Source organism: Nerophis lumbriciformis, linkage group LG07 (genome assembly GCF_033978685.3).
Source record: "Nerophis lumbriciformis linkage group LG07, RoL_Nlum_v2.1, whole genome shotgun sequence".
Lineage (NCBI taxonomy): Eukaryota > Metazoa > Chordata > Actinopteri > Syngnathiformes > Syngnathidae > Nerophis > Nerophis lumbriciformis.
The window spans coordinates 35310454-35326361 of NC_084554.2; the positions used below are offsets into that span (position 1 = coordinate 35310454).

The 15908-nt window shown below is 42.5% G+C and overlaps 1 protein-coding gene across 4 annotated transcripts in view; it reads left to right on the plus strand.

Annotated features, from left to right (window-relative positions):
* The window catches only part of LOC133609588 (uncharacterized), a 31675-nt gene that overhangs the window by 13653 nt on the left and 2114 nt on the right, over window positions 1-15908 (plus strand). For all 4 annotated transcript variants that reach the window (XM_061965316.2, XM_061965315.2, XM_061965318.2 and 1 more), the window contains one exon: window positions 1825-2094. In XM_061965316.2, coding sequence (XP_061821300.1) covers window positions 1825-2094 — 270 coding nt within the window. The remainder of the gene's footprint in view (window positions 1-1824; window positions 2095-15908) is intronic.

Below are 15908 nucleotides of genomic sequence, written 5' to 3' on the forward strand. Positions count from 1 at the left end.
ACCTCCCTGCTTGACACTCAGCGTCAAGGGTTGGAATTGGGGGTCAAATCACTAAAATAGTTCCCGGGTGCGGCCACCGCTGCTGCTCACTGCTCCCCTCACCTCCCAGGAGGTGCTCAAGGGTGATGGGTCTAATGCAGAGGTTAATTTCACCACACTTAGTGTGTGTGACAATCATTGGTACTTTAACTTTCTGTAACATTCAGAAAGAAATTATGTCAGCCAGCTTGAAAAATGTCTTAACTATAAGCTCTGTGAAGGAGCCCAGAATTTTTTTTATTTAATGTTCACAACATTTTAGGGTTCTTCACAAGGAAACTTAATCCATAAACTGCTATAAAATTGAGTAATTCGCGAGTTATTGTGAAGAAAAGAAATCCCATAGTTTTACCAATTTTCCTAGTAGATTTCCCATATTTTGCAAATGTTGACGGTCCTTTTAGACACACGTAATAAAGGTGTTTGTGAAATCCCCTGATGTTTTTTTGCTGCTTAATTAACCACAACTTAAACGCTGCATAAAACATTATGTCGCTACTGGTCCGTTTCCTAAAAAAATGTGCAAAAAACAACTTGAAGCCTCGTCCAGCTGTTAACTGAAGTATACTATTCATGTTTAGTTAACTTTTATTGCAAATTAATATCGACTCCAAATATCAGTTATCGGCCTCCTTGACTACTAATAATCGGTATTGGCCCTGAAAAAAACATATCGGGCGGCAATGTTCCCTCTAATTTTTCATGTGTGTGAGCAAATGCACAAACACCCTGAGCATTCAGTGGAATACAGACGTGCACACTGTGGTCATACCAGCAGCACATTTGTCTCAAACCTGACATAACAATTTAAATGTCTTATTATTATAATCAAGCGACAGTAGTCAATTTTAAAAGATTATTTTCTAATATACTGTATGTGATTTGGCCCACTTAGATAATGTTTTTTTTTAATCAGCTATGCACTATAGTATTTTATGCCTTGGTGGGGGTCCTGCTTTGGAAAGATTGTGTACCCCTTTCAGAGATCACATTTAGTTCACCTTAAAACATTCACATGTTGCATGAGATGAAGTACTTTCTGTCCGTAAAATAAATATTTTTATTAGCAATTATGTAGTCCTGTAACATAATTTCATGATTAATATAAAAGAAATAACATTCTTAACAAATGACAGTAGAATAAGCACACTGATTGAGGAGTCATAGTAAAACGACCTGAAATTTACACTTTACGTGTAGTGTTGGAGTTGTCCAACTTTTTGTGTGGCCATAAACGCACCAGTGGCTAATTGCCATAGTGTATGTGTTGGTGCAGATGAGAGAGAGAGCAAGCGACTGCTGTTGATATAACAGATGACAAAGAGTTGCTTTTGGCTTGGTTTGTACGGAAGACAACGACCAGTTTTGCTAGATAAAAGTATTTTACACATTGTTTTGGTGTGGTTATGGCCGACAAACAATTTTGCTAAATAAAGGGACCGATGGAATTCCTGTCCTCCTTTAAGTGTCTCCACAGACGTTGCAATAATTTAAGTGTTGACAAACATTGTTTTATCTGTTGTGGCCGCCTTTCGTCACCTGTTACTCACAGTTGGATTGCAAAATCATACAAAACAAACGATTTGTTTATTTTGTTTAGAGTGGGATTTGATTTTTTGCCCGGCATAGATTTGCTGTGCGCAGAGGACGCGTGAGCAGTGCGCAATTGCGCAGGTGCACACCTTAGAGGGAACGTTGTCGGGCGGTCTCTAACAGAAACAATTGAATTGGGGAGCAAATCTGTAATTTGTCCCTATTTTATTGTATTCTTGTCGACCTCCACAGTGGCGTGCAGCGGCTGGTTGTTCGTCAGCCGAGGAGCGTCTGCAGCTGTGCGAGGCAATCTTCCAAGGATGCGAAGAGGAACTGGCCATGCTTGAAGCACTCAAGCTGCTGATGTTGGCTCGCGCCGTGGAGCTGCATGCTGATATGCGGGCTGGCCGAGATGTGCCGCTCTTCTGCTGGCTGCTGTTCGCACGCGACTCCTCCGACTGCCCGCGCTCCTTCCTCATCAACCACCTGGGACACGTGGGCCTCGACGCTGGCCTGGAGCAGGTCAGACAGAACTACTATTACTGCTGATAATATTTAGAATGCAGTCGTCCCTCGCCACATTGCGCTTTAAATTATGCAGTTTCACCACATCGTAGATTTTTTTAAAGAATATCCTACAACTTTTTTTTACCTAAGTGAAGCTTTTTTTAAGCATAAAAATGGCTGAATGAACTAAAATATCAATACTACAATACGGTAGTATTAGCCACTAAATAAGACAAAACCAATCAGATCATGCTGTTCAGTATCGTGACCATAGATTGGCTCAGTTTCAGGCAGCATTACTTTATTGGAATAAAAGAGTGTAAAGGTGACTAAAGAGTGTTATTTCATGACTACAGGGCCCTCATAATATTGAAAACTGTATTCAGAAGGTTTTAAACAAAATATTTGATCTATAATTAATAATTCCTACTTGGCAGGAATTTGGTTAGCCCAGTAACATCTGCTACCAATTAAAATCCATTAACGAGGGATGACTGTACATTAGTGCTGTTAGACACCTAAACAATACAAGAAGGTGTTCATTTAAATGATTAATTATGAAGTGAATTGTTTGCTGATACACCATCCAAAAAATGTTGTGGAAGCCAAGTAAATAAGTAAGTTTTTAAAAATTAAAGGGAATTTAAATAATAAGTGGTCATAAAGTAAAAAATATTTAGTTTTTAATAAAACCATAACAAACTATATATATATATAATCATATTGCTTGGAGTTTACTAACATCACATCCAGCTCATTGAATACGGGTGGTGGTTGAACAGCGTCTGTTCTCAAGGGGCACTCGGCGCCATTTAGGCTTTCTCAAAGAAAAATGCCCCTATGTTTGCGTTGTTTTTGGCTGTACGAGCCGTTCAAATCGCGTAAAAAATTATAATTTCTTCAGAGTTTCTCGAGAGGTAATCAAGACGAGTACTGGTAGTAGAGTGCAAAATTTTTTGAAAGACGACCACAGAAGTGGTACACACTCTCCAGTACAAGGGATCCGATTTGAAGAACGCGCGAGTTTGCGGTGACCACTTCGTTAATGTTTTGTTTGATATATTTTTTAAATGCTTTACTCGTTTAGTGTTTCCCATTGAAGTATTATCTTGATATTATTTGTATTTAAATTTTTAACAAACAGAAACTAGAAAGTCAGAGTCAATTATACTTTGTCAGGAAAGGTACTTCTACATCTCCCCTCCTGTTTATTTTGTAAACAAATATGTCAGAGTACATATGATAACAAGACAAAAATCAAATATGGTGATAGTTCAGTAATTGTTTGTTAAATGGATATGTAGTCACGGGTGTCGAGCTGTCAAGTGCTAGTTTGTTTATATGGACGCAAGACGCAAATTTGAATCATGAAATGCAACCTTATCCGAGCAAAAACGATGCAAGATTTATCCGAGAGACTCTTGATACCGATTTCCTTCACCCAGCCACACACAAAGAAGTTGTAGGCTTCCATGCTTTTCCAAGTTTTCATCTGCTTTGTCGTGTAAAATTACATCGGAGCATAAGATAGTTCAATACATGTGGGAACTCCACCGACGGAAAATCCTTGATATCATTTGACAAATCTTTTTTGATGAAGTATAGATCTATTCCTTTGCACAGTTGGATTTTTTTGCTCCTATCTGCTTTATGCAGAAAGATCTAGGCCCCTTGCTTGGTTTTCCGGGAAGAATGTTGAAATACAAGCAATTGGAGACAAAGAAAAAAAGGGCTGTTTTTTTTTAACAGGATATATTTATTTAGTGTATAAAAACACGAGCTGTCGACGTATTCGTGTTGGAGAGATGGTGAGCGGACTTGATTACCAGATGTTGTTCGTCTACCAACATCGCCATTTAAATTACAAGTCTCCTCGATTGCAATGTTTTTGTGTGTAGCTGTATTTGTGTATATAAAATATTGTAGCTTTTGCCCAGATATCGAAAGGATGACGAGGAGGTGGTCGATCAACAATCACTTGGAAAAGAAAAAAAAAACACGTCAAAACATCTACAACCATCTTGCTTAAAGTGCATACTGTACTTACCCTTCTGTCTTCCCCACACTCATCCAATCACTAGTCACGACACATTCAATGACTCTTAAAATGTGGAAAAATACAACTCCAAAGAAGGAATGAACAACGGGTACTTTGAACAATGCAGTTGTTAAAAAAAAAAAGTCATCTATGCAAGTGGAGTTTTAATAAAATGTCTCTTCACTTAAAGGTGCCAGAAATGGTACTGCAATCACGTCAAAATTCTGTAGTCCCCTCCCACTCTCCATGACTGAGGTTGCCAGATACGCAGCCGAATCCGAATCCTACTCCATGGAACTTCAAATGGCAATCGACGAGTCCTACGCTGTAGGTTTCTCTTGTTTATGCTTCTTGCAAGGTGGTTTACTAAGTCATTATGCCACATTTTACTGATGTTGATTAGCCAAAGGTTTTTGTAAAGTTACGCGGCTATATTTTAATCAGTAGTCGGGACATATTGTTGGCATTACCCTGCTAAAATGTCTAGTTTGACCGCACGGACCACCATCGAAATATATTATATATAATAATATATACTATTTCACATATCGCATAGGCCTACTTTGATGGCAAGCCAAGGGCAACAGTAAAATTCCCGCCACATTTTGTTCAGCATAACTCCATGTTGCATCCAACCTGACACTGCATTGTCTTCCATGTACACACATCACCATCTTTCAGTGCAGAGTGTGATTCTATGAGCTAACCCACGTTACACAAAAACCACGTTACGCATAAATCATATAGCCTACTACCATGTCAATACAAAGTAGAAAATCATTACATGTAATGCATGATATTGTGCCAAGCAAATGCCACCCCATATGTGCCTAATGCATACAGTACGAGAAACCCAATTAGCCGTGCTAATGTTGAAACCCATTTCCCCTGCATATCAGCATATTGAGAATTAATAGGCACTGATACTACCCATATCCACATAGGTTTTATTTGTCGAAAAATATATTTTGCCCTGTCAGTTGGATGACACATCGACATACAGGCTAACAGGCATATATTTCCCCTGTTAGCCTGTATGTCGATGTGTCATTGACCGGGCTAGCATGCTAAAAGCATTACACTAGTGTGATGGTGCTTCGCTCCTAAGCATTCGTTGCACTAACATGCTAGCTTTGTTAGACAAGATCATAGACTGTATTGGACAATATAGTTTACATACGAAATGTCTATTTCCATTTATTACAAGTAATAAGAAAACGTAAAGGCCTTACTTACCTATCAAGGAAGAAATTAGCAAGTTTGGCATCAGATGAAAAAAATCCTCTCTGCCTTCAATCGTCTCCATCTTTCAAAGGCATCCCCGATACAAATACTCGTTTTGTTCCTGGCTTTGTCATGAATAAGTTGAGAATTGTAACGACGCCTTTTAGATTTACTAAGGTCTGACATGTTTAGTAACTTTACCAGTGGCAGTAGCTCGACGAACAGGCATATATTTCCCCTGTTAGCCTGTATGTCGATGTGTCATTGACCGGGCTAGCATGCTAAAAGCATTACACTAGTGTGATGGTGCTTCGTTCCTAAGCATTCGTTGCACTAACATGCTAGCTTTGTTAGACAAGATCATAGACTGTATTGGACAATATAGTTTACATACGAAATGTCTATTTCCATTTATTACAAGTAATAAAAAAACGTAAAGGCCTTACTTACCTATCAAGGAAGAAATTAGCAAGTTTGGCATCAGATGAAAAAAATCCTCTCCGCCTTCAATCGTCTCCATCTTTCAAAGGCATCCCCGATACAAATACTCGTTTTGTTCCTGGCTTTGTCATGAATAAGTTGAGAATTGTAACGACGCCTTTTAGATTTACTAAGGTCTGACATGTTTAGTAACTTTACCAGTGGCAGTAGCTCGACGAAAAGGGCGGTGCGTAACTGGCAACCTGGATTTGACACATTCACAGACTTTTTAATTGGTCAAACCGTGGAGGGCGGGGTATCGAAATAAAAAGGTATAAAGGTATTCAAAAGGAACATGATTTATTAATGCCTTTTGACATATCAGGGCCATTTAATGATGACTTGACATGAAATTATTACATATGGCACCTTTTAAAACACATTTACCGACTGTTCATGAGCGTTTTGTTGCAGCCAAAAAAAACCACAGGTGACCGGCACATAACACCCCTGTTCATCAATACTGTATAGTGATGTATTAGACGTGTATATTATCTTTAAAATCAGCGAATAGGTGTCGTCTTACATATGAATACCTGCAATTCATCCAGAGAGTTTAAAGGCCTACAGAAATGCGATTTTCTTATTTAAACGGGGATAGCAGGTCCATTCTATGTGTCATACTTGATCATTTCGCGATATTGCCATATATTTGCTGAAAGGATTTAGTAGAGAACATCGACGATAAAGTTCGCAACTTTTGGTCGCTGATAAAAAAGCCTTGCCTCTACTGGAAGTAGCAGACGAGTAGCGTGACGTCACAGGTTGTGGAGCTCCTCACATCTGCACATTGTTTACAATTATGGCCACCAGCAGCGAGAGCGATTAGGACCGAGAAAGCGACGATTTCCCCATTATTTTGAGCGAGGATGAAAGATTTGTGGATGAGGAAAGTGAGAGTGAAGGACTAGAGGGCAGTGGGAGCGATTCAGATAGGGAAGATGCTGTGAGAGGCAGGTGGGACCTGATATTCATCTGGGAATTACTAAAACAGTACATAAACACAAGACATATATATACTCTATTAGCCACAACACAACCAGGCTTATATTATTATGCCACAAATGAATCCCGCATAACAAACACCTCCCCCCTCCCGTCCATATAACCCGCCAATACAACTCAAACACCTGCACAACACACTCAATCCCCCACAGCCCAAAGTACCGTTCACCTCCCCAAAGTTCATACAGCACATATATTTCTCCAAAGTCCCCAAAGTTATGTACGTGACATGCACATAGCGGCACGCACGTACGGGCAAGCGATCAAATGTTTGGAAGCCACAGCTGCATGCGTACTCACGGTACCGCGTCTGCGTATCCAACTCAAAGTCCTGGTGAGAGTCTCTGTTGTCCCAGTTCTCCACAGGCCAATGGTAAAGCTTGACTGTCATCTTTCGGGAATGTTAACAGTGAAACACCGGCTGTGTTTCTGTTGCTGCAGTCGGCCGCAATACACCGCTTCCCACCTACAGCTTTCTTCTTTGCTGTCTCCATTGTTCATTGAACAAATTGCAAAAGATTCACCAACACAGATGTCCAGAATACTGTGGAATTTTGCGATGAAAACAGACGACTTAATAGCTGGCCACCATGCTGTCCCAAAATGTCCTCTACAATCCGTGACGTCACGTGCCGGCGTCATCATACCGAGACGTTTTCAGCAGGATATTTCGCGCAAAATTTAAAATTGCACTTTAGTAAGCTAACCCGGCCGTATTGGCATGTGTTGCAATGTTAAGATTTCATCATTGATATATAAACTATCAGACTGCGTGGTCGGTAGTAGTGTGTAACCTATACGTACTACAAATTTAATGCAATACTGTATATACGGGGTTTTATGGGCTCAGAACAGAAGACTAGGGTTTTCGACTTGGAGAGAGAAGGCAGAGCTTAAACTGTAGTTTGCTTGACACCGTGTATTAGACAATTTGTGAGGGACAGCAGATATATACATACAATAAGTTGAATGGCCATTCAACATGAAATAAATCGGGACAACAGTGACTATATACATACATACAATTCAAATTTCATTAATTAATATTTCTGGATCTGAATAAATCGCAGTTCAGACTTAGAGTTCTTAAAAAAAAAAGGATGGCAGTACAGCTCGTGTACTGCAGGTTAAAGATGGAAAAAAAAAATGTAAAGGGTCGGCTCGAGAGCCTCCTACCCGCCCAAACCGAACAGGTGGTGGGGTTTCTGGCTGGAATCCTCCAAGAATACTCCTTGGACTAGATGCTCCTTTCTTTAGCTCGCCATCAAAACAAGAAAAGCCTGGCCAACAGCTTAATGAGAGAGAGAAAAAAAACTCCGGCGCTGGTAGTCGGCTCTCGAGCAAACAATCGATCTGTCAGCTGGCCACTTCCTGCTACCGGCTTATAAGCCCAGCTAATTGGACCGCGGCAGTCACGTGACCAGGAAGCACGCACAGCGCTCAAAGAGTAACTAGTAAGCAAGAGCATACCAGTCAAATTCAAAAAGGTATAAATTTGGCACCTGCGTTACACCCTCCCCCCTTAAGATAGTGCACCTCCGTGTGCATACTATATAATGTGAACGGGTAGTTCTAAGCTAGAGTTCCCTGCAGGGGTGGTACCAAGTATTTCACCATAGGCATCTCCTAGACTATGGAAAAGCGTCTGAACAACTGAAATAAAAGGATTACCCAACGTGGAATAACCAAATCGCTTAGGGGGTTGTCGCTGTCTTGAAGAACGACGAATAGCATCAGGTTCAACATCAGGCGCATTAAGAACCTCAGAGTCAAACACAACCGATTGGGTAAGGGCAGGGTTGGTAGACTCTGGGGATGTCTCTGCTTGGCCACTCTTCTCCGTTACTCCATCCATTTTATCTTGTTCTCCAATTTCAGGTTCTTCAGCTGAAAAGTTAACAGGCTCATTGGATGCAGGTAAGTGTTGATGATCTTCTCCCACAGATGGAGGCGGCGATGTGGCTGGATTGGCAGAGGACTTCCCTAGATCAGGTAAGTAAGGTTTCACAGGTTCAGTAAGTATACACTCTGGCGCATTGTCAAGTGATGGTAGGATGTTTTTTTCAACAGTTAAGGTTCCAGGTGAAAGGTTTGCAAATAGAGGTAATTGGCAATCATCTTCATCTTCAGAATTGTCATGATTCTCACTAAGTGGTGTCTCTTGCTGCTGGCTTCGGGTCACTGGCCTGCGAGGAGGCGTTGCCTCAGGAGACTTTTGGAAAGTATCACTCGGAAGAGACTCACAGGGCAAGAGAAGATCACGGTGAAGAGTTCGAGTTGGAGCCTTGTCATCCCTTTCTAGTCTCACTGTATATACTGGAAGGTCACCAGCACGGCTGAGAACGACATATACCTCACGCTCCCACTTATCCTCAAGTTTGTGTTTTCCTCGCAGTTTCACATTGCGAACTAAAACACGACCACCAACGTCCAAACTAGATGGGGTAACTCGTTTATCAAATCTTCTTTTATTGTGTTCTGCAGATTTCTGCGCATATCTAGCAGCAAGCTTGAAACTTTGCTCGAGCCGGGAACATAAATGCTCAACATACTGGGAATGTGACTTTGACTGCTTTCCTCGGACTGGAAGACTAAAAGCAAGATCGACTGGAAGGCGGAGTGAGCGACCGAACATTAATTCATAGGGTGTATAGCCAGTTACATCATTCTTGGTACAATTGTACGCATGGCAGAGTGGTTTCACATATTCTTTCCATCGCTTCTTCTGCTTGGGCTCCAAGGTTCCAAGCATACTTAATAGAGTTCGGTTAAAGCACTCTACCGGGTTCCCTCGTGGATGATATGGAGTAGTTCTTGTCTTCTTAATACCAGCAATCTCACAGGGTTCTTTTATGAGCTTAGACTCAAAGTCTGGTCCCTGATCAGTATGAAGTTTCTCGGGTATGCCGTAGTAAACTATGAAGTGGTCCCATAAGTAACGTGCAACGGTATGTGCTTTTTGATTAGGGGTAGGTAGAGCCACAGCAAACTTAGTAAAGTGATCTGTAAGAACAAGTATGTCTTTGGTGTTACTCTGGTCAGGTTCTAGAGATAGAAAATCCATACACACCAACTCAAGTGGCCTAGTGGTGGTGATATTAACCAAGGGTGCGGCTCTCTCTGGTGGGGATTTTCGTCGGACACACCTGTCACAAGTCCTGATTTTGGTTTCAACATCTACTGACATATGTGGCCAAAAAAATCTAGAGCGTACGAGGTCTAGTGTTCGCTCAACACCTAGGTGTCCCATGTCATTACGAAGACTTTTCAGAACCAAAGCCCTCAACTCTTCAGGTAAAATGAGCTGGAAAAGTTCTTCATCTCCATCTTTCCTTCTTCTGTAGAGGACACCATCCACCAATTGCAGGCGGTTCAATTCTCGAAGAAGCAAGGACAATTCGGGAAGCTCGTGTCTCACTGTTGGGGGTACATGCTCTCCCGTTTCCAACTGGTGAATGACCTCTCGGATGGATTGATCAGATCTCTGTTTCTCCCTGATTTCCTCAATGGACAAGGCTGGCACAACCAGCAACCCATGCTGATTTTCGTCCAGATAACTCTCAGGGATGGCTTTGGCAGAGGTGGTCATGGACTCAACCAGTGTGATGGGAGGGTAATCGGTAGAACTGGTTGAATTGCAGTTTTTCACAAGACGACTTTGGCAAATGGCCGCAACGACTTCTGGGGAAATTTCATATCCTGGTTCACTGCTGTGCCCATCGGTGAACTGACGGACGAGATCTAGATCAGAGGAAGTATCAGGAGAGGAATCATGGGAACGGCGTGACAGTGCATCAGCGTCGAGGTTTTGCTTGCCAGTCCGATACTGAAGCGTGAAAGTGTACGTTGAAAGTGCAGCAAGCCAACGGTGACTGGCAGCATCAAGTTGAGCAGATGTCAGGATGTATGTCAATGGGTTGTTGTCTGTAACCACAACAAAATTAGCACCATACAGATAATCATGAAATTTGGCTGTAATGCTCCATTTCAATGCTAGAAATTCTAGTTTATGAGCAGGATATCGCGACTCACTTGTGGATAACCCACGACTAGCATACGCGATGGCTCTCAAATGACCATCTTGCTCTTGATAAAGAGCTGCAGCGAGACCTATGGCACTAGCATCTGTATGTAATATGTATGGCTTCTTCGGGTCTGCAAACCCCAGAACAGGTGCAGTAGTTAGGTGCTCAATCAAGGTTTCAAAGGCACTCTGACATTCTGACGACCACCTTCCTCCAAAAGGTGTATGTTTCGAGCCGTGTGACTTGAAATTGGACCCTTTCTGTCCAGTCCTACGGGGTGGTGTATTGCCCCTTGTCAAGTCATTCAGTGGCTTGGCTACTGCGGAATATCCCCGGATGAACCTTCGGTAGTAACCAGCAAATCCTAAAAATGATTTTAGCTCCTTCAGGGTGCGTGGAATTGGCCAGGTCTTTAAGGCAGAAATCTTCTCTGGACCAGTCTTCACCCCTTCCTCAGACACCACATGACCCAGGTACCGTACAGAGGTTTGGAAGAACTTGCACTTCTCCAGGGATAACTTGAGGCCATATTCCTTCAATCGGTTAAGGACTCTTAGCAGGCGCTTTTCATGCTCCTCCAGGGTTTGTGAAAAGACAATCAAATCATCGAGGAACACAAGAACTTCTTTCAAGTGAAGATCTGTCATGCACTTTTCCATGAGGCGCTGAAAAGTTGAGGGAGCATTGGTAACGCCTTGCGGCATGCGATTAAACTCCCAGAATCCTAACGGGGTAACAAAGGCAGTTTTTGCTTTATCCGCTTCATTCATCTCAATCTGGTAATAACCAGACTTGAGATCCAGCACGCTAAACCATCTTGAGCCAGTCAACGCTGAAAATGATTCCTCCAGGTTGGGGAGGGCATAGGCGTCTTTAATGGTTTGGAGGTTTAGCTTTCTGTAGTCAATACACAGACGGACATCACCATTTTTGTTGCGCACAACTACAATAGGCGAGGCAAAAGGAGAATCGGACTCTCTGATTACTCCCGTTTTTAGAAGATCTCGCAGATGTTGTCGAACTGCCTCTATATCCTGTGGATGTATTGGCCTTGGGCGCTGCTTGAATGGTGTCTCGTCATTCAGTTTGATGTGGTGTTTGACTTGTCCAGTTCTTCCAAAATCCAGATCGTGACAAGAGAAGACCTCCGGTATTTCTTTCAGTTTGCTTATAATCCTGTCTCTCCATTCCTCTGGGATGGGTGAGTCAACAAAATCGAAATGCAGATGGTGCGAAGAACTTGCAATGGGTTCGGATGAGGGAGAAGTTTGATGTGACAAGATTTGAGGTGCCATGACGAGATTTGCAATGGTGCTCTGAGATGGAATGGACACTTCTTGCTCTGACTCATTTTTGAGAATGACGGGAACTTTATGGGGGGTATTCTTTGCAATGGTAATGAGACAACTTGTCACACAGAGTCCACCAGCCACTGGAGATGAGGGATGTTCAATGAGTACACAACAGCCTGCAGTTGGAGTGTTGCCATGGATGGAGCCCTCAACCACAACCGTGTGTCCTGGGGGAATTGTGACTGATCCTTTACTTGAAACCCTCACAACACCTTCGCTGCCCAACTGTGTTTGTTGGCGCCGCAGTTGGAGCAGTTGCAGGACAGCTCTGTATCCATGTGTCTCTGGCTGGAAAGTGCCTTGATTTCTTTCCACATATTGGTCGTACAATGGCTCAAGGGTATTCATACCAATCAGTACTTGTGATTGAAACTCTGGACGGGAATCCGGAACCGCAAGTGCTAGTGTTGCTACTTCTGTGTCTGCACCCACAAAATCTTTGGGGAATGTAATTATCATTTCAATGTAGCCCAGGTAGGGTACAGTTTGGCCGGCTGCCCCTTCAACTTGCAGAAGGTCAGAGAGAGACTTCAAAGGTTCTTGAGAAAAATATTTATTATAAACTGCCACAGGAACAGTTGTAACTTGGGATCCAGTATCAAGTAAACAGGAGCACACTTGACCAGCGATGCGGACTTCACTTGTACATTTCGATCCAATCAACCCTTTCGGTAGACATGTTTTTGTGATTGGAGAAGAAGGAGTAAGCTCAGTGCAGGTAACAGTTGTAAGATTCTTGGGACATTTTTGATCCAAAGCAGTTCCAATTCGTCCCGTAACAGGAACTGGGGTCAGTTTAAAGAATGACCTGTGCTTGACTTCTTCCATCTCTGCAGCTTCTCTGCCTGTTGTCTTTTCTTGAATGAGACCAGAGCAGGATTTGGGGGACTGTCACATGTTGCTTTAATATGCCCCTCTTCACCACATTGGTAGCAATAACCGGGTCTTGGTCCAGACTGTGCAGAACCGTAGTGTCGAGCAGCAGGTTTGGCATGTGGGGAACCAGCACCAGTCGATGGTGTCTTCGCTGGTACAGCTTGTTTTTTTCCTGATTGGGCGGCGATCAAAGCTGTCAATTGTCTCTGTATATCTGCCAGTTGCTTTGTAAGTTTTTCCAGTGTTGTACTTTCATGATCTTCCCCACCAGCATAAGCGTATTGTGCTTGAGTTGCGGCTCTTGTCTTGGATGGGCCGAGATGCTGCTTCATGCGAAGGGTCTTAGCTGCTTCTCGGTCCTCTTCTGTGCGCAATAGCAGCAATAGTTCAGCGAAGGATGGCGGATTTTGCTTACGTTGCCTGAGTTGGAGCTCGGAGATTAAGACATTGTCCCAACAGCCTCTACAAAACTGGTTGAGTAGGTGTTTATTGGTCTCCTCGTATGGAACTCCCCCTCTCTTGACAGCTAAATTGAGAGCAACTTGCAGCCGCTGAAGGTATGATGATGCCTTTTCATTTGCGTCTTGGAACGTGTCCATAAATTTAGCATAAAGCTCATCTCCGTCTTGCACAGTGCCGTACGCTGAATCCAGAATATGGAGATAGACTGCAGGCCGTGTTTCAGGCTTCAAGTGCTTGACCATGTCGGCAGCGGGAGGCAGAAGACTCTCAAAGATTTTGCGTGATCGCTGCAAATCGGAAACAGAGGAATCATTTAACAGTAAATCCACAGTAACACGCCATGTTTCATAATCGGTTTCATTCTGAGGCCGGGGCAACCTCCCAGAAAATACTCTGAGACGCTGGCTGGAGAGATGAAGCATCGCGCTGTCTTCGTTTTTAACAATGTGCTCAACCACATAACGTTGGACTTCTGGTGGGTTCAAGGTAGGTGCAGCAATATTTGGGAGAGAGGTTCTAGTTTGGGATTGGGGTTTATGTTCAGTGTGATCGGAGAGCAATTCCTGACTCTCGGTAGTGGCAGTGGGATTTGACTGTGTTGCTTGGGCAGCAGAAGTTGGCAGAGTTTTAGCTTGGACTGGGCCAAGCTGCGTAACAGAGTGACCAAGCAGGAACATCACATCGTTGAGGACCTCCGTAAAGTCCTTACCAGTTAGCTTAGCTAACTCTTTTAAATCAGATAAATATGCGTTTGTTTTCTGTTTCTCTATGCGAGTAGCGCAAACAGCGGACAATTCGGATATTTCATAAATTTTACCATTTTGACTCACAAAAGTGTAAGGCAAAATGTGACGCAGCGCGTTAATAGCATCAGTAAAATTATACTCAACAACCCATTTATGCCTAAACTCAGATTCCCAATCATCAATAATCTCACACTGACCAATCGAACCGTATTTAGACAAAAAATCCACGACCTCTTCATTTTCTTCAGCCTTTGTATCACACTCAATCAATACTGCATTATGTATATTTATGCCATGTTTCTCAATTATGTCCATTGTAAAGTTATTCTCTGTCCACACACAGACACAAACACACAACTTAAGCTGCTCTCTCTCCTGGCTAGCTCGCCACTAATTTTGTAACCTATACGTACTACAAATTTAATGCAATACTGTATATACGGGGTTTTATGGGCTCAGAACAGAAGACTAGGGTTTTCGACTTGGAGAGAGAAGGCAGAGCTTAAACTGTAGTTTGCTTGACACCGTGTATTAGACAATTTGTGAGGGACAGCAGATATATACATACAATAAGTTGAATGGCCATTCAACATGAAATAAATCGGGACAACAGTGACTATATACATACATACAATTCAAATTTCATTAATTAATATTTCTGGATCTGAATAAATCTCAGTTCAGACTTAGAGTTCTTAGAAAAAAAAGGATGGCAGTACAGCTCGTGTACTGCAGGTTAAAGATGGAAAAAAAAAAATGTAAAGGGTCGGCTCGAGAGCCTCCTACCCGCCCAAACCGAACAGGTGGTGGGGTTTCTGGCTGGAATCCTCCAAGAATACTCCTTGGACTAGATGCTCCTTTCTTTAGCTCGCCATCAAAACAAGAAAAGCCTGGCCAACAGCTTAATGAGAGAGAGAAAAAAAAACTCAGGCGCTGGTAGTCCGCTCTCGAGCAAACAATCGATCTGTCAGCTGGCCACTTCCTGCTACCGGCTTATAAGCCCAGCTAATTGGACCGCGGCAGTCACGTGACCAGGAAGCACGCACAGCGCTCAAAGAGTAACTAGTAAGCAAGAGCATACCAGTCAAATTCAAAAAGGTATAAATTTGGCACCTGCGTTACAAGTGGGTTTCAGTAGGCCTTTCAACAGCAAAGACTTTAACCCCAAACATTAATGAAGTCTCTGCCAAGTATGGACCCTAAACAAAAGTGCATGGAAGGAGATCTACTGGATTGCATACACCAAATGTTGCAAGGTCTGTAACTACAACCCCTAAAAAAATGATGGAATGACCAATCTTGCAGGTTTTATTCAATTATCTAATTTTGTGAAACAATAAAGGACATGACACAAAACTAAAGTCGTTTCAAATGGCACGTCACGTCACGTCGGGTCACTATCCACCAAGCAGATTTAGGCAGCCGAGCTAACCGCATGAAGTTAAAAAAAAAAGTATTTCTATAAAACGCGATCTCAGGAAAACGGGATCAGTATTTTATGGACCCCAATGACCTCTTTATATCGAACTTTGAGCGTGTTTTGCTGTAGTGTTTGGTTTTTCATGATTCCATAATTTATTCTTGAGAACTGAGTGATTCCATAGTTTTTTACACTCTGCTT